General features: G+C 45.5%; 1 protein-coding gene across 4 annotated transcripts in view; it reads right to left on the bottom strand.

The window, feature by feature from the left end:
- PRKAG1 (protein kinase AMP-activated non-catalytic subunit gamma 1) overlaps window positions 1-20,335 on the bottom strand; it is a 268,130-nt gene that overhangs the window by 59,039 nt on the left and 188,756 nt on the right. For all 4 annotated transcript variants that reach the window (XM_085600412.1, XM_085600411.1, XM_085600410.1 and 1 more), the window contains exons 11-12: window positions 9,736-9,882; window positions 9,367-9,460 (exon numbers count right to left, since the gene is read on the bottom strand). In XM_085600412.1, coding sequence (XP_085456538.1) covers window positions 9,367-9,460; window positions 9,736-9,882 — 241 coding nt within the window. The remainder of the gene's footprint in view (window positions 1-9,366; window positions 9,461-9,735; window positions 9,883-20,335) is intronic.

Here is a 20,335-nt window from a genome sequence, read left to right on the forward strand (position 1 = left end):
AGACATCATAAAGCTAACTTTCTGAGAAGAAATGAGAAGAAAACTGAGCTTAGCTCAGGGAGACTCCCTTCACACGACGTGCAGTAGAGGGCCTGAGCCTCTGAGGAGAACATTCTAAGAGGGTGCGGACGCCTGATTGGCTGAAATTTGGACTAAGACATAATGACAGTAATATGTTATAGAAGTGACAAGTTGTCTATCTATAAAAACTCTATGGTTTTTCTTTCTAATATGCCTATATTGGCTTATGTTATTATTGCAATGCTATGTTATGTACCATGGGACTCCCACTTCGACGACGGGGAATATTCAAGCATGTGAATCTATGAAAGACACCCCAATACTGGAGAAATGTAGGTGTATGGATGTCAAGGCCAGGCTGGCTGCACCAGACGTTTTACTGGGAAGGGTGGGAAGCAGATTGTTACTCAGAGCCAGTTTCGTGGCAGTGCAGCAGTTTTAAAAGCACCCAATGCAGAGTTCCTTGTATGTTCAGCAGTTTTCATACAACAGTAAAAGCGTCAAGATAACTCTGGTGATTAATGTACCTGCTGGAGAGAGATCTTTTATCTAGTAGCAATCTTAACTCCCATCAAAGAGCTGCACGCAAACTGTATGGTACAGATTAGAAAATTATGTTTTTTCCCAGTCTTTCATTACCCTAAAGTTGTGAAAAGGGACTTGTCTGGGTAGGATAAATTCTTATTACTAACGCCAACCCTAACTACTGTGTTACACTCTGAATACTGAGTTTGTTCTTCTGCAGACCAAGCACTCTTAAAAAATGCCTACCAGTATGCATGATATGGGAATCCTACACCTTGTTTTTCCCTTTGTACTTTGTAACATTGTCTGTACACAGATTTACACGTTTGATTCATTGTCTCTGTATGTGTGTGGGATGTAAGGTGCTCTGACACCCTACACCGGTATGAAAAGCACTACAAAAAAACAGAATACATGTTTGAGAGTGATAGTGAGGGAGTCAATGAAGAGCCCCAACAAAGATTGTTGAAATCATGGTGCAATGTAAGGTCATCATTTACTATGCTTTAAAAGATAATACAATATAAAATGTAATGAAAAATGTGTTAAATACTGCACCATTTTGTCAATTGTTTTCCCACATTTTCTTGGGGGGAGAACCTGCCTAAGCCCCCCTTGTAGTTGTCAGGCTCACTAGCTGTGCTTGTTCGTTGTACACCGTATAGAGGCTGGCCTGACAAAACTTACCAGGGCTACTTTGGGTTCCCAGTCCGACCCTGATGGTTGTATATGCTAAAAGTTTTTTCTGCAAGTGCATTAGGTAACAGACAAGTAGCTGTTCTGTTGGAGAAGAAAGGTTAATGTTTAGTGAAGCGCAATAGTGCATAACACTTTTCCATTTTGCTGCATAGCAAGCCCTTGCGTTTGGTCTTCTGGCTTCTTTTAGAATAGTCATACATTCTGGAGGTAGGTTCAGGTATCCACACTCTATGACCTCAAGAGCCAAATTGCAAGATTGAGCTGTAAACACAGGGATGTCTCACCCTGCCCTTGCTGTGAGTGAGAAGGTTTAGGCAGTTGGGTAGCTTTGTGATGTACTAGGGAGAGCTCTAGTATTGTTTTGTACCATGGTTGCTGAGCCCATATGGTAGCTATGAGTATCAAGGTTAATGAAGTCTGTCCGAGTTTCCGGACCACGTATGGAATGAGTCGGAGACGCGGAAAAGCATAAGCGGATATCCCTGACCAGTTCATCCATAGTGTGTTCGCCTTGGATTGCGGGTGCCTGGATGCAAAGCTTTGGCATTTTGAGTTTTCGGCGGTGGCGAACAGGTTTACTGTGGGAGTTCCCCACCGGTGGAAGTATCATTGTATTAAAGGAGTGTGTATTTCCCACTCGTGAACTTGTTGGTGTGTCCTGCTGAGAAGGTCTGCAATGGAATTGTCCTACCCTGGTATATATTGTGCCATGAGTAGTATTTTGTGACTGTCCATTTCCATTTGGTCCGTGCCAGCTGTGACAAAAGGATGGAATGGGTCCCTCCCTGTTTATGAATGTAATACATTGCAGTCATATTGGCCATTTTTCCCTGTTATGTATGGTAGGAACCCTTTGAGAGCCATATAGATGGCTAAGAGTTCCAACATTTTGATGTGCAATGTCTGTTGTTGTGTGGTCTAGTGTCCCTGAACCACAATGTACTTCATATGAGCACCCCACCCCATAAGTGATGTATTGGTTGTGATTGTCACTTGCGGGATTGGGTCCTTGAAGGCTCTTCCATTTAGTATGTTTGAGGTGTTCCTCCATTGTAGTGCTGATGGACCTTGGATGAAACCAACACTAGATCCTCAATGTTGCCTCCCACTTGTGACCATGCGATGTAAGCACTCTTGGAGAAGTCTCACGTGTAGACTTGCATGTGGCGCTATTGCTACGCATGATGCCATCATCCTTAGAAGGCACATCACTGGTTTGACTGGTAGGTGAAGTTGTGATTGAAAAAGATTCCGTTGGTTCTGGAGAATGAGAACCCTTTGTGCCTTGGGGTCAGCTGTTGGAGATGAGACTTTATCGCATTTATTGTGTAGCCCAATTGGTGTCGTAGTTTCATTGTGCTTTGTGTCTCTTTTAGACATTTGGCTTAGGTTTGACTCTTGATCAGCCAATCGTCTAGATAAGGGAAGATATGTATGTTTTCTCTTCGTAATTTTGCATCTACTACCGCAAAGCATTTTGTGAACACCATTGGGGGTGTTATTACCCCAAATGGTAGGACCTTGAATTCGTAATGACGTCCACTTACCACGAACCGTAGGTATTTGGGATGTGCAGGGTGGACTGGAATATGGAAATATGCATCTAATGCAGTTATGAAGTCACCCTTTTGTAGTAGCGGTAGCATTTCTTGCAATGTCACCATATGGAAGTGGTTGGACTGTATGTATTGACTGAGTGGGCATAGGTCCAGAATGGGCCATAATGAGCCGTCCTTCTTTGGTATGAGGCAATATAAGGACTAGACTCCTTTGTTTGTGTGGGACTAGTTCTATGGCCTCTAATGCAGTAATGCCTTTACTTCCTTCAGCAAATGTAGATGCTGTCGGTTTAAGATGTGACATTTTGGTGGGATATTTGGTGGCTGTTGGGTCAGTTCTAGGCAATATCCCTGTCTGATTATTTGTAATACCTATAGGTCTGATGTGATGTCTGGTCACAACTGGAGGACTCGTTGCAGCCTTCCCCGACAGGTGTTTCGAGGTTTGGGGGGGCGAAGTGTCAGTAAGTCCTTTGTTGGGTGGAGTGGAGGTGCCCTTATTAGGGGTACCTCCGCCTCTATTTTTGGAGTTGTCTCTCTAGTATCCACAGCTCTGCTGGTGGTACTGTTGCTGCTGGCATTGATAGGATGTATTTTCAGGCGTAGATGCTTTAGCTGCCCCTCTACCCTGGTAACGCCGAAAGGACTGTTTTTGAGGTTTGGTCTGTAAGGCACCCATCGATTATACCATTGATTATGTTGTGTCGGTGTCTTTCTTGGCTTTCTCAAGTTGTGTGCCCACAGCAGGCCCAAAGAGGTTTTCCCCATTGAATGGGACATTGAGAATAGGCAGGTGCACTTCAGTTTTTAACCCTGCTAAGCAGAGCATGATGGATGTGTTAATGCCCCTTGCAGCAGTGTCTGCTCTGTCTAGTGCACACTTGATTTTGCATCAGATATCTGCCTGCCCTCGCTGCTGCCACCTGTGTGCCTGCAGCATCAGTTCTTTTTACTTTCTTTATCTGGAGGAGGCGCTCTACCAGTGCCCTGTGCTGCAGCTGTTTTCCTGGCAGTGATGACAACGAGGGAGTCTGCTGGGGGTGCCTACGTATGTAAATTGGGTCAGTTGGCGATGGCCTGTATTTCTTTTCCTTGCGAGGTGTCAGGACCCTAGATTTGACTGTGTCCTTAAAGATCTCTTTGGATACATTGAGTATGGATCCTATCATTGGCAGGTATTTGACAGCGCGCTCTGTGCGCAAAAGTGTTTCCACCAGGAAGTCTGTTTTCTCTTTAGGGGTGTGAATTGGGAGCTTGTGGTACTCTGCAAACTCTCTGTATGACACTGTGCTATGAGGATGAGTCATCTGGTGGTGGCACTTTTCTTGGTACTGGCGGCTCCATGTCTGCGTTACATCAAAACCAGGCGAACTGTCAAGCAGGCGCTCGTCACCAGCAGACTCTACTACAGCAACTCCCTCTAAGTACGAATACCAGCCCCTCTCATGAAGAAACTCCAGACGATCGAGAACATAGTGGCCAGGCTCATTCTTGACCTCCCCAGATGGATGCACCCAACCCCTCACCTCAGTAATCTCCACTGGTTTCCAGTCATGAAGAGATGCCAGTACAAGCTACTCATCCATGCATACAAGGTGCTACACAACGAAGGACCCGCGTACTTCAACCTACACATTACCTTTCACCAGCCAACCAGGAACCTCAAATCCGGATTCCTCGCCCTAGCTGCCACCCGTTGTATCAGCTGGACAACAGCGAGGCCGCTCCTTCTCTCATCTGGCGGCCCAGACCTCGAATGACCTCCCCCTGCAGCCTCACCATCACTCCCACAATTAAGGAAGGACCTCAAGATATGAATGTTCAACCAAAAGGAGAACAGGCTGCACTTCCGACAGCGCCTCGAGACCCTCACGGGTCAAGTAGCCGCACTCTACAAATCCTGATTGATTGTTTGAGTCCGGTAGGGCCACGTCATAGTCCTCGTATGGGTCTGGGTGTGGTGGGTGTCCTGTGTTCCCTGTGTCCCCTGCGAATCCGTGTCCTTGATCTCCCCCTGTTCCTCTTCTTGTGGAGAAGGCAAATATGTTTGCGGTGACTCTGCGGGGCAGAAAGCCATTGTGCTTGTGGCCCTGTGCTCTTGTGCTACCCTTTTTGGTAGAGGCAGTGGCAATATTTGCTCCTGTACCCGTCTCTTAGCAACCTCTTTGCGTTTTTCCTGCATTAATTGTTGCAGTCTCTCATAGACAATGCCTTGTTCCGCAGTTGGTTTATGTGAATATGTCTTTTGTTTTTTTGGAACCAATGGAATGTCCTCCAACTTTGTGCAGCTTTGATACCCCAGATGTCTGGCTTTTCTTCTGTCTAGAAGAATGGCTGTGCTGTTTTTAAGTCCTCAGAGCCGAGGGCTGTTTCGATTCCGAGATTCTCGAGGCTGAGTGTTTCTTCGGATCAGACGACTTTAATTGGATCACGGCCTGCTTGGCATCCTTCGGTGCCGATGTGTCAGTCAATACAGACTTGTATTTTGGTGCAGATGTGCAACGGACCCGTGCTCTGGCCTTGTCGCCCGATTGGGATCAAGAACTTTCTCGTCTCCAAAGTGTGCTCGTGGTGTCAACCTGAGCCGGTAGGCTGTGGTGTGGCGTGGCTGGGGTGGTGAATGCAAGCTCTTTTTTGTACGTGGTTCAGCAGTACTCATGGTACGTGGTCTCGTCTTGGTTCTCAGCGTAGGTGATGTGGGCCCCTCGACCCGTACTAGAGTGTGTTCGTCCCCAGAGGATAAATCGGAAGCAACATAGTGGGTCCTGGCGATGACCACCCTGCCTCCTACTGAATTATTTGTCTCTCTCTCTCTCTGCGTCGCTGTCATGTGAGTACTTCGCCTTGGCCACTAGCTCCATGGTGAGCATCAGACGTCGATCCGGACGGGTCTGAAGTGCCCTTTTGTTCTTGTATAGTGCGCTGGCCGCGCACTCTTCTTGTTTGTTGTCTGGCGATACGCACAAATTACACACTTCATGTGTGTCGGAGTGTGCATATTTGGCCCCGCACAGAGGGCACTGTCGAAAGAGGTCCTTCTTTGTTTTAATCACCTGGATATAGGCATTCTCGATGGGCGTGTCGATTGGTGGGTAGTAAGTCCCCAGAGTCTGGAAATCCGTTGGTGTCGTTCACAGGATCTCCGGTCGCATTTTCTCTGTACCGTAGGCCGACTGGGCGTAGAATGCTGAAGAGCTCAGACGCATTCCGTCCGAGCAAGATGGAAGAAAAAACATTTCTAAAAAAGAAACGGTTGAATATGCGCAATACCTCGAGTGGGAGGAGACAACGCACTATGCTGATCATAAAACATCCTTGAGGAAAAAAAACTTGCAGAGTCCAGCCCAACACCAGATGGCAGGAGTATGCATAGCATGTGTATCTGCAGCCAACATATGCTACGTACCTGCAACAACAAGTTTGCAGTTTCATAATATTCTAGATTCACTTTGTGTGCATCATTACACCATCGGTAGGTTGGAAAAGCACTGTGTTTAGGTATGCACAGTACAGAAAAGCAAGCATAGATAACTTAGCGTGACGGACTAGCTTCAGACTTTAAAAAAAGCTGTTGAAGCTGCCAAGAAGACCATAAAAGTTAGATGACACAAATGTGCATCTAGATGTGCATCTTGCAGATGTAGTGAGTTTTGTAAAATCTCTTCAAGTAAATTCTTTGTTGTACTTTTCATAAGCTTTACAGTGTGTTCTAATTCCTGATATTTGGGATCTAAGGGATAGTTTATAGAGTGACTTGGCACCTTGGGCAAAAGCCTGAGAACGTAAATTAGGACAAATGTCTTAAAACAAGGCCAGGTGGCACCTTCATACTTGCAGTACCAGGAGCATCAAGGGAGTCTTCAAAGCAGGCAATCAAAATTATTTACGTACATGTGCAACAGGTGTAGCCTACAGTATATGTTCCCCTGGGAAATGTTGTAAAAGCGTTTCTATCTGTAATATCCCATTGCTGGGAAGCCTACCCGTCAACAAGTGCCACAGAATCAGCTATATCCCACAGTCTGGCTGTTGCTTCCTCAAACTTCTTTCCTTTATCATTTGTGCTCTATCTGGAGGAGACTCCAATGTGATGAAGGAGATCACCACCCTCTTCCAGGATGTGTTCAGAAAAACAGAGTAAAGCTCTGAATAGAAATTTAAGAGTGGCTGACCCTGAGGTACAGGGGAAAGATTAAACACACCCAAGAGGTCTCTGTCTTGTCAGTGTATGCTGTCTTACAAACATCTGCCCATAGCTGTAGTACCCGTGGGGGTACTGATCACAATTGGTGTTTAATACCTTATGGAGGAGTAAGTGAAAGAGAAGGCAGAGTATCATCTTCCACTTCTAATTGCACACCACATAAGACCGTCTCTTCTTTGCAGAACAGCATTGTATGATCCCATTTCATATCCGTGGGATGTATGTATGAAATGCAATTCTTAATTCTCTGTATGGGAACCACCATCTATTCATAGCCAATTTGGTCTTTCATCCCACCATGAACCCAGCTGAAATCTTATATATCATCTTGGGGTTTCTTTATGGTGACTTTGGTGGGAATAGGACCCAGTCACTGTTGTACTCGGACTCATCTCCCGGGGTGGCACGGGGGGAGGGGGGTGAGGTTGATGCTTGGTAGAGGCAGATTAATACTGAAGATTCTATGTGTGCTTTTAGGTAGTGTGTAGGAGGGTAGTGCTTCTTCAAAGATTATTTTGCTCTTTTTTAATTTGTGGAGCAGTTCTTAAGAAGGCAACAAGTGGAGATCTTGCTCGAGAATGTAAACCTTTCTAAGGCGCTGTGAGCAAGTCAGGATTTTGCCTTGAAACATTTTGAAATGGAAAGTGCACTTTTGTACCGCCTAACAGTGATGAGACTAATCTTCTAAATCAAATATTATTTCCGCCACATGCTCTTGCAGTGGCTGGCATGTGTTTCAATCTGATCAAATCTCTAAAACAAAATATTTGACTTTCTTCCCCTAGCTGCTAGAAACAGTTGCCTTCGCTTTAATAACTTCCAGACTTGACTACTGCGGCAGTCTTTATTCATAAAGTTCAAATCAGCTTCTTCACAAACTTCAGATGGTACAACATGCAGCAGCCAGATTGGTGCTTAAACTCCCCAAACAGAGTTCGGAATCTAAAGCACTTAGAAGACTTCACTGGCTACCGATTTATAAGAGTCTTGTTCAAGATCCTCATTCTGGTGTTCAGAGCCTTTGATTCCACCAGTCCAAAATACCTCACCGCCTGGTTCTGCTGCCACAGAACCAAAAGGATGCCGAGATCCTCCAATGCCAACCTTCTAAAACTTCCACCCTTCACAATAAAATCCCGGGGTAGGAAGTCTTTCATGGTTCTAGGTGCCAAAGCCTGGAACCAACTTCCAGGTCCGCTTCGTTATATGGACAGTGAAGCCAGCTTTTAAAAAAAGTCTGAAGACTTGGCTCTTCCTTGCACTTTCTGTTATTCTCTAATCTAGCCAGAGCCCCTGGTTCTCTCCCTTGTTGTATCAGGTATAGGTTAAGTCAGCATCCGTGATAGTGCTCAGAAGCTCTCTAGTGAGCGATAGCGTGCTCTACAAATGCTTTATTCATCAATTCATTTAATTTAGTCATGCTGAGCAGACAACTGCTTCCACGTCTGAAGTATGGAACTACTAGGCAAATGGTGCTGCACAGCTTCGAAATGATGGCTGCAACCCTGTTCCGGTCAGGATGCCATCAAAGAAAACACCCAGGGCTGGTCTCACAAGTCTGACACAGAGTGTCATGGTTGCCAGGAGAACACAAATTACACAACTTGTGTAGATCTACACAAGGATACTAATGGTGACATGTACACAATGCAAAGGGCCTATGGTCCAATCTTATTTCCGAATAGATGGAAAAAAGCCTACAAGGCTCTGACTTTGGAGTCATTTTATAAACGTGGTAACCATAGAGGTATGGATTCCAAACCATCCATTGATGTTGAAATATGGTCACAGACATTTCACATTTCCAACTCGTTGGTCCTGACGGCACTCATGCTTTGCAACCAGATAGCAGAAAAAAGCAACCTGAAGATGAGGTTTATTGCATAGGGCATGTTGACAGTGGCATAAAGCTTAGTACAAGTAAACAAGGTGCTTTTCCAAGACACAACCATTAATTAGATGGTGGGATAATATAGAGAGTCAAAATCTGGAAATGGTTCACACTGCAAAAATCACAGGCATATCACCCCACTTTGCTGGACTAGTTACATAAAAAATAGGTCCCAAACCGAGCAGGCTCAAACTTCACAGCTGGACACTGTATTCCCTATTACTTAGGTATGGCACTAATTAGCCCAGCTCCTATGCATTGACCCTATCTCGAATGCTGTACTTAATGGTTGTCCAGACCAGTCACCCCAGCTTCTGCCTACCAATAGAAGTTGGTGAGAAGGGAGTTCATAGTCTATGCTCGTTCAATAATCAGGAAATCTTACAGCAGGATTTCCTATTTGGTTGAATGCAACATCCAGATCCATAGTAATGTGCCAACGTATCAGGGTTTTAATGTCTACGTACCCCCTGCCGTAAGTACCAGCGCCTGCAGTATATCAGAGAGAGACACTATTCCTTTCACCACGTTGTTCTCATCCACTACCACCAGTCGGTGAACCTAAAAGAAGAAACAAATAAACCGTTGAACTGAGCATTGTGGAATAAGCCTCAACCCAAATTCCCACATTACCTATCAGACCTCCATATCCCTTTACCACAGCTGCCTTACTCACAGATCCCACACTACCAAAGCGCCCGAATTCCATCATTCTAGCTGCTCCCAGTTTTAACATTAGCAGAGACTCACTAAGTCACCATCTTCCTAAAGAAGCTGATCTCAGTTTCAAATTGTCCCTCACCCAAACCTCCCATGACCCCTAGCATTCACATTACCTCAGCCTCCACAAGACGGTTAATAATGGTCTCCAGGGTTTCGTGTTTGTAGCACTTGAGCACACCCTCGAAGTATTGTGAGCGATGCCGGAGAGCCTTTGTCACAGACAAGTCCAGGTTGTTGTAAGTCTTCTCAGCTGCCAAATTCTGAGGAGCGAGCATAATTGCAATCAGAAAGAGAAGAGTGCATATGTGAGGGTTAATGGCATCAGTGTGGTAAGGCGAATGTGCTGATGTAGGAAGGACAGCTAAGACACCAGAGGACAAACATGTTGATCTCACAGATCCCGAGAGAACCCTACTACCTCCTTATATGGCATTTGCACCTTCCAAAATCTGCTATCCTGACAGACATACCTTGTGCTACCCCTAGATACATGTCCTATATGGCACTCACCTCCACTGAACATGAGTTTTAGATGTGAGGGTGAGGGTGAGGGTGAGGGAGTGAGTGAGTGAGTGAGTGAGTGTGTGTATTTCTTTTTATATACACACACAAAAATGTGTAGTTGTAGTTAGGTCTACCGTTTGACAAATCTACACAGAACTTTCCAAGTTTATTCACTTTGGCTCCTTCATGGAAAGAATTGCTCTGACCCGTCAAGCAGTTCAACCGTTTGAAAAATCAGCGTTTAAAGAGGTCCTTGTGTGGCATGAAGGGTTTAAAAAGTCAGATAGCTGAACCGTTGGTGTCCAGATATGCTCATATTGGCCTATTCAAATTTGATGGGTGGATCCTGATTGACTGGCCACAACATGGAGAATATGTTGTGGCATCCATTAAATGATGCGGGGACTCAGTCTGAGGGTTGTGGGATAAAAAAATTACAAAAATAAACATCAAAGGGCATATAAGGCTGCAGGGTGGGCACAACTCCATCCCCAGTGCAATGTGGAGGTTCCAACAGGGACTCCAGACCTCCCCCCCCCTCCCCAACACCCTAATACAAATTATATAAAAAACGATTGGGTAGTGAGTTCTAGAGCAATACCTCCCCCTCCCCCGGTGATGAAAGCTGCATGCAGCAGGGGTTGGCCACTCACTAGAAGTTGGGAGCTCCTGGGAGCAGGGCCTGGCCAGAGGCCAGGCTCTGTTCCCACACCTCCACAGCACACAACAACGTCAAAGTTTGTGCTGAGCTAAGTTGGGTGCCTGCGAGGGTTGATGCAGATGTTGGTCGTGCTGAGCTAAGTTGGGTGCCTGCGAGGGTTGATGCAGACTTTGGTCAGAGGCACCCAACCGAAGGTGCACATAATGTCATCAATGAGGTCATTTATTTAACATGTCTTGAGTGATGTAATATGTGGTGTCATAAGTGGTGCATGATGAGGGTGCAGGTTATAGTCACAGTTCACTTAACTATAACTGGCAATTTTTTTTGTGGGTTTTCGTTTTTAAAACATTAGTTCATATTTCATTTTAAATAAAAATTAAAATAAGGCCACTTTAACCCTTTTTTCGAGGCATGTGAGCTGCAGATTACACACTATGCATAGATCGCCATCTAGTGTTGGGTCCGGATGTTTGCACTGGTTTTTGTCCTGGAAAGTCTTTGGAAGTCACGAGGTAGGTGGCTCCTCCCCAGGATCATAGTGCACATGGGCATCGGCTCCATCCTCAGATTATTTTATTCCGCCATTGGGTTCAGATGTGTTTCTAGTGCTCCAGTTCGGAACTGTTACCGATTCCTGTTTCGACGCGCAATCCTTCACCCTTTCGACTGGATTGTTTCGATCGCGAACCTTAAACGGCGCGCATCTCTACAAGTCTTCGATTCCGGTCGTCGAAGAAGGCCTTCGGGCCGGGCCGAGCCTTGGCATCTGGCTCATGGAAAGGACGCCTTTCAAGAAGTGTCCTCGATGTGGGTCGAAGTTTCCCCACACCGATCTGCAGGAGGTGTGTAACCTCTGCCTCTCTATCGAGCACGAGGCCAGAGACTGTCCGGCTTGTGCCTCCTTCCGCTCGAAGACGACCATCCGGGATCGACGAGCTCGAAGAACCATGGCTCGCTCGTCGAGTTCGATCCCCGACGACATCTTCCAAGAGGGCGTCGAAATGCCAGAGGAGTGGGTCGAAGAAGGCCTCATCAGCGCTTCCGAAGCAGATGAATCCGACGTCGAAGAAGTGACTCCAGCTCAACGGGTCGGAAGTAGAGACGTCGACCCCGACCCACTCCCTACAACAACAAAGGCTTCGGTCACACCTTCGCCTTCGGGCTCAGGTGTACACCGACACACTGCTTCCCAAGCCCCGCCCTCGGGCCCGGCAAAAAAGCCTACCAAGCCTTAAAGCGACTCGGGCTCGAGTCTGCCTGCCACCGGCGCCGAAACCCAATCATCGGCACCTAAAAAGAAGCCGCACCTATCCTCGGGGCTGACCGCTACTTTCACCCCGAAGCCCTCGGCACCAAAGAAACCAACCAGTGACTCCCCGGCACCGAAAGAAAAACTCTGAGCCGACGAAGAAGCCACTCCCTAAAAAGCATCGACACCGAAGAAGCACACAGAGACTGGTAAACCACACGGCTCGAAGCCCAAAACGCTCTGCAGTCAGCGCTGAAAAAGCCCTCGATGCCGACACAGTCGACACCGAACACCCAACCTTCTTCAGAAGAGCTTTTTCGACCAGATCCTCAACAAAAAACTCTAACTAAAGACCCTAAAACGGGTCAATTGACTGAGTTCTAGAAAAAGACCACTGGACATACCTGCACCAGCTCCACCACCTAAAAAGAAGGATATAGCCACATCACCTCTTAGGATCCCTTCTCCACCACCTCCTCCTCCACCTCCCCAACCTCGGTCTCCTACGCCATCCCCTACACCGGTAGATGACGACGACACATATGATGACACAGGGGACGGTGACAACAACATGCCACTAGCTGACCCCAGTCCACCAGGTTCCCCTGACCCCTGGGACGACTACAATACGCTTGATGTCCCTAATGTCACTCAAGACGACATCTACCCCTCTAGGCCTTCCCCACCAGAAGATACCATGGGGTTTAATCAGCTAATACACCGGGCAGCCCAGTACCACGGGGTCGACCTACATACAGAACCGGTCGAAGAGGATTTTTTAATGAACACTTTCGACACCGCCCAAAGGTCCACATCCACTTTACCCATGCTCAAAGGGGTGATTAAACACGCTACAGAAGTATTTAAAGACCCTGTCAGAGCTAGAATCATCAATCCTAGAATTGAGAAAAAATACAAAGCTGCCTCTACAGACCCAGCTTACATTAAGGGCCCTGTTCCATTAGACTCCATGGTGGTCTCAAATGCTAGGAAAAGGGCTAATTCGCAGACATCAGGTGATGCAGCTCCGCCCGACAAGGTGTCTTAACTCCTGGACGCCTCTGGCAAAAGAAAAGCGTCCCAGGCAGCTAATATTTGGCGCATCGCAAATACTCAAGCCCTGTTAGCCAGATACAATAGGGCTCATTATGATGAGTTAGAGTCCCTACTCCAACACCTCCCGGACAAATACAAACATAAGGCCAACGAACCAATACAAGTGGGTAAAATTAATCACCAACACCTCTATCCGGTGTGCTCTCGATGTGGCAGATACGGCATCCAGAGCAGTAAACACAAGCGTCCTTCTTTGCAGACACGTGTGGCTACGCATTTCCGGGTTTAAACCTGAGGTGCAAAGCTCTATCCTCAACCAGCCATTCGACCAACAACACCTTTTTGGCCCTAATGTTGATGCATCCCTTGAGAAGATGAAAAAGGACACAGACACAGCCAAATCAATGGGAGCCTTGCAATCGCAAGCTCCCAGACGTTCTTTTCGTCGCTCATCCTACAAGGGCAACTCCAGGGGATACTCCTCTGATACCCCAACCACCTCTTACAAGGCTCCCACCCAATCCACCTTCACCAGAGGTTATCACAGAGGAGGATGCAGAGGCAACAATAACAAGGGCAGAGGCAAGACTAACAACACCCGCTCTGCCTCCACCCCTGTCCAATGACTTCCCTCCGCTTCCCCCGGACCATTCCACTCCTGTCGGGGAAGACTACAACAGTTTCTTCCTGTCTGGACCAATATCACCACAGACACGTGGGTGCGACAAATAGTGCAATCAGGTTACTGTCTCGAACTTACCTCTAGCCCCCAAACATTCCACCCAAACAGCGTCCAATGTCAGCCGAACATTAGTCACTCCTTACTACAAAAAAGTGCAATAGAACTAGTTCCCCTGCACCAACAAAACACGGGAGTTTACTTCTTGTATTTTCTCATACCAAAGAAAGATGGCTCTCTGAGACCTATTCTAGACCTCAGGCCACTAAACCTATACATACAATCAAACCATTTCCACATGGTCACACTTCAGCAAGTCCTCCCTCTACTTTCACAAGGCGACTTCCTAGCCACCTTAGATCTCAAGGACGCCTATTTCCATATTCCCATGCACGCTGCTCACAGAAAATATCTCAGGGTCGTAGTGGATGGGCAGCACTATCAATTCAAAGTACTCCCTTTCGGGGTCACAACAGCACCACGGGTATTCACAAAATGCCTAGCAGTGGTCGCAGCCCATCTAAGAAGACAACACATTCACGTCTTCCCATACCTCGATGACTGGCTCATATAAGACAGCTCGTACACCCAGTGTGTTCATCTCACTCACGCGACTATCCAATTACTCCAAGACATGGGGTGCACAATAAACCACACCAAGTCTTATCTGCAACCCTCTCACACGCAACAGTACCTCGGCACCACAATAGACGCCTCAAAAGCACTAGCCTATCCCAGTCCAGCAAGGACAGCAAGCATTCTCGCTCTCCTACCCAAATTACAGCTGCATCACTCTCTTCCAGCTCGAGTGTTCATGCAGCTCCTAGGGATGATGGCCTCTTGCATATTCATAGTGCCTCACACAAGACGCCAGATGCGTCCCATACAAGAGTGCTTAGCACGCCAATGGAACCAGGCTCAAGGTCAGCTAACAGATCGGTCGCACTCATCACTCTCTGCAGTGGTGGAAGACCAAAAACCTTTCCAAAGGGCGACCGTTCCTAGAGCCAGTTCCTCAGATTGTCATGACAGCGGACGCATTGCTCTCCGGCGGGGGAGCTCACCTATTACATCACACCATGCAAGGCAGGTGGACACCTCAACAAAAGTTATTCCACATCAATTACCTGGAATTACTGGCCATATTCCTAGCCTTAAAAGCATTTCAAAAACAAATATCAGGCAAGACTGTCCTAGTCCACACGGACAACATGACAGCCATGTACTACATCCAAAAACAAGGCGGGGGACACTCTCTGCAGCTCTCCCAGCTAGCACAGAACATATGGAGGTGGGCTATACCTCAGAACATATTTCTCCTAGCCCAACATGTCCCAGGAGTCCAAAACACCATAGCCGATCTGTTAAGTCATCAAACACAACAGATCCACGAGTGGGAACTCCATCCACAAGTTCTTCAACCATTCTTTCAAATGTGGGGGCAACCACAGATAGACCTCTTCGCCACCCACGAAAACGCCAAATGCCCAAGCTTTGCCGTCAGATACCCACACCCATTGTCCAAAGGCAATGCGATATGGATGAACTGGTCAGGCAGATTTGCGTACGCTTTTCCGCCTCTCTCACTCATACCACTGGTGGTGCGCAAACTACAGCAACACTCACTGACTCTCATTCTGGTTGCTCCAACTTGGGCCAGAGAACCGTGGTACACCACATTACTGGAACGGTCAGTAGTCCCGCACCAAAGATTACACCTCTCACCACGCCTCTTAACCCAGAACCGTGGAGAGATCAGACATCCGGACCAAACTCAGCTCAACCTTGCGATCTGGCTCCTGAAATCTTAGAAATGGTTACCTTAACCTTCCTCCTGACTGTATGAACGTCATTAAGGAGGCTAGACGCCCTACCACTAGAGCCTGCTACGCAGCCAAGTGGAAACAATTTGTCATATATTGTCATAACAATAGCATCAATCCCTTAGATGTGTCTATCCAACACATCATAACCTACCAAGGTGCAACTTAGCCTATACGTCTATTAGGCTACACCTTGCTGCCATAGCAGCATATCTACAAAATAGACAACATTTATCACTATTCAGAGTACCTGCCATCAAAGCCGTTATGGAAGGACTCAAAAGGATAATTCCTCCTAGAGTTCCACCCTCACCTCTGTGGAATTTAAATATCTTTCTCACACGACTAATGGGACCTCCCTTTGAACCTCTACATAAATGTGAGCTACAATTCTTAACATGGAAAGTTGCTTTCCTAGTAGCCATAACTTCTCTAAGGAGAGTTAGTGAGCTACAAGCCCTAAATATTCAGTAACCATTCTTCCAAATCCATCACAATAAGGTCCTAAATTCCTCCCTAAAGTAATTTCCCCCTTCCACCTTAATCAATCTGTGGAGTTGCCCGTATTCTTCTCGCAACCTCACACAGTCGCAGAAAGAGCTCTTCATACTTTAGATGTTAAAAGAGCATAACCTTTTCGAAAAACCAAACAACTTTTCGTCTCTTTCTCACCACCACACAAAGGCAATCCCATATCCAAGTCCGGGATAGCCAGATGGATTGTTAAATGCATACAAATGTGCTACCACAAAGCAAAACGTACTTTAACTGTTTCTCCTAGAGCCCACTCTACAAGAAAAATAGGGGCTTCTATGGTTTTTTTAGGGAACATTCCATTAGATGACACCTGCAAAGCAGCTACATGGTCTACACCGCATACGTTCACAAAACACTATTGTGTAGATGTGCAATCAAAACAACAAGCCAGTGTGGGCCAACCTGTACTCAAAATCCTATTTCAGACTGCAACAGATACTGGTGGCCGCCGCTGAGGATTGGGACTGCTATCCAATCTATGCATAGTGTGTAATCTGCAGCTCATATGCCTCGAACAGAATATGCTATTTAGCAGTATGCATCTGTTCTTGGCATGTAGAGCTGCAGATCTACACACGCCCACCCGCCTCCCGGCTTCCATTATCTGTTCCGGTATTATCTTATTTAGATACAGCATACAAGGGCATCTTCCTGTTTCTTACAAAGCTCCATCATTTCCCTGCTGGCAAAAAACAATCTGAGGATGGAGCCGATGCCCATGCACACTATGAACCTGGGGAGGAGTCACCTACCTCGTGACTTCCAAAGACTTTCCAGGACAAAAACAAATGCAAACATCCGGACCCAACACCAGATGGCGATCTATGCATAGTGTGTAGATTTGCAGCTCTACATGCCAAGAAAAGATACTGGTAGGTAGCATATTCCTTTTGGAATGTCTGTTTTTTTCTTTAAATTAAGGTAATAAATATCTTATTATATGTGTAATTATGTCAATTTAAACATTCATTTTGTAGTGACTTACACACAGACACACACACACACACGCACACACATATACATACATACATATACACACACACATATATACACACAATTCATGTGAGCAAGGCCGGAGGCAAAAATGCATTTTTATTTTTGCCTGTACATGGATTAAACTTCTGGTGAGTTAGTGCTTTATTTTTGTGGAGAGTGTGATTAGTTAGCTGGTTTGCTTCACCATCTCTAACCACTACACCCTTGTTTGGCCGTGGATGCTCCATAAGAAGCAGTTGGGGGTGATATATCTATCTATAAATATATAGAACAAATTTGTAATGTAATGTGATGTAAGGTGGATCTTTAGAGCGCTTCTTGTCACCTGTGAGGGTATCAAGGAGCTGGACACGCAGATGTATCTGCATAATATACATGCAGAATTTAATATATCATTCAGTACCATTGTTGAGTATGGGTAGATGACATGGCTCATGAAACCTCAGTGAATCATGATGTCCCTGCCCTCTCTCAATAATGGTAATAGATGCCATACCCTGTACATCAGCATAAATGGTATATGCTATAGCATTTCTTGATGTGTATTTGATTTGAAAAAAAGGTATTTGGCCAAAACCAGGATTTAAGGGGTTACAATTGTGCAGAGAAGTAAATATCACATTGAAGAGTTATTGTGACACTAAGGAGAGTTGTTTTCTTGTGTAGAATAATTGTTATATGCAATCGGTGAGGCAGTGTTTTTCTTAGATCAATTTTGCTGTACTGTGGTAATAAACTCAAATTTTACCTCTGTAATAAATGTGTAAACTCACATTTAACACAAAAAAAGTTCTAAATAACATGCTATTGGGCCTCATTTATTTAAACTGCCGTGGCACATATATACAGGTAAAAAGCTGAAACGAGTTGTCATTTCCCTCTGAATTCGCAAATAACATTTATATCAGTAGCACTGGAGCAGCTTACTGTGCTTATTTTGACACTGGAGAATATAGATCTGTCAAGTGAGGGTAAAAAAAAAAGGGGGGGGGGGAGGGGGATGTCCCAAAACACGTTTTCCCCATGCAATTTCCTATAGAAACTTTAGACACAGCTACAGGCACAACGGCTGATTAGAATTACACCACATTTGTCAGAAAGCTAGATCCTGATCCAAAAAGCGTGTTTTTTTAATTTGGTGTAAATCTGTTCAGCAGTCTTTGAGAAATTAAGATTGAAAATTTGTGAATATCTAGCAGTGCAGTGCTACTGTGGAGTACAGCAAGTGCAAAACATGCGTTATGATGAGCTGGCTGCAACATTAAAATAACATTTCAGCTGCCATTTTATGAGCCTGGGACCCGGTTCCCATATCATAAAAGACAAATTAAAAAAACCAATATGGAGGCAGGGGTAGGGGAGCCCTGACCTCGTTGCTGTTGTGGGAGGTTAAAGTCCCAGAGGGACACCCCGGGGGTCAAATTAAAAAGATAGTTTCTTTCTGTGGTGCAGTAGTATTACCGAGGTGCACAGCGCATCCCCCATACTATTACACGGTAGTACTGCGGTGGAACCCAAAAACAAAAAGTCAGGCCTTGGTGCACTGTAAGACCATGGGGGTTGTTCAGCAACTGGGTCTTCCCTACTCAAGAATGGTAGGGCGCAAAGGTAGTGCGTGGAAGGGTGTTGGCCGCCCGTGGGGTGGTTGGATAAAGGCCAGGCCCTTTGGTCAACCTCACAGCACGCATGGCGGTGGACATCTTACTTTATGTTAGAAAAACCATAAAATTTAAGTGACATTCCACTTAGGAATTGTAATATCATCTTACTTTACATAAAAAAATAAAACCTTAGACATTCACAGAAAAAAACAAAGGTGAAAGGGACGGTATAGTTAGGTGAAATGTCGGTTAAAATAAAACGTTTTAAACTAACAAAACCACTGAAAGTCACCATTTACAGTTATCTGAAGTAACCATAACTTGTGCCCTAAAGTAACTATAATTCGTGCCCTTGCCATGCACTGCTTGTGGGCAAAAGAACGATGGATTTAACCCAGATCTCTTGACTGGGGGAGAATGTATGCATTGTCAGCATTCCGACCATCATTTGTTTGTTGTAACGCTTTTCGCCCTAAGTGGGATGGGTATTCCCAGACGTGGGACCCGTGCTCACTACGCCACTGGAGTCAAGCTATCCTGGCTGAAGACGGCTGATAGCCAGAAACCGGTCCTAGGATGCTTGATTCCGGTCCAGGGAAGACATGGCTTGGTAGTTCGGGCTGGACTGTTCCCATGAGGCACAGGGTCAAGACTGATTTGCATATGGCCATGTCTAAACTGGGGTGGTGTAGTGGGCAAAAGAACGATGGATTTAACCCAGATCTCTTGACTGGGGGAGAATGTATGCATTGTCAGCATTCCGTCCATCATTTGTTTGTTGTAATGCACTGCTTGTACCCTTACATATTACATCCCTCACGACATGTTCAATGACTGCATTGATAACATCCCTAATGCTATTTGAAATGACATCATTGATAACTCTGTGCTCAGCGAGGGCACGAGTTATAGTTACTTAAGTTAAATATAACTGGTGAAATTCAGTGGTTTTCTAAGTTTAAAAGTTATGTTTTAACTGACTTTCAGCTAAATATAGCATCCCTTTACCCTTTGTTTTTTTCAGCGAATGTATACACACACTAACATACATTACTATGGAGCACTGCAGTTTGGTCAGAGAGACCAGCTTTGTAAAATGAAGGCTTCCCTTCAGCGCAAGATGCAAGGCAATGAATAAAATATTTATTCTGTGATTACAAATACAAATGCATTCACATAAGCTTTCACATATTGGAGTTGGACAGTAAAAAGGGGCCTTAGGGGAGTGACTTAGTTATGTGCCAGGTTCAGAATCCTAACATAAATCTCCATATTAATATGGTGTAAACCTAGTGAAGTTATAATTGCCTTGAACTGGGAATGCTTTACTCGAAGATTCAACGCATCACTCCACAATCGCTCACATGGTCATGACCACAATCCCTTCATGTACCTTCTCCATTACCTAGGGCCTGATTTAGATCTTGCAGACGGGATATCTTCATATTTGTGACAGAATATCCCATCCACCAAGATCTAAACCAACCCCATAGTCTTTGAGGAGGGTGGGTGTTGGAAAACATTCATATTTAGCTGGGTTTTAGCACAATAAATGTAGCTAGGCACAAAGAAACATGCATAAAAATAGCACAGAATTTAAAAAT

This window comes from Triturus cristatus, chromosome 4_2, assembly GCF_964204655.1.
Source record: "Triturus cristatus chromosome 4_2, aTriCri1.1, whole genome shotgun sequence".
Lineage (NCBI taxonomy): Eukaryota > Metazoa > Chordata > Amphibia > Caudata > Salamandridae > Triturus > Triturus cristatus.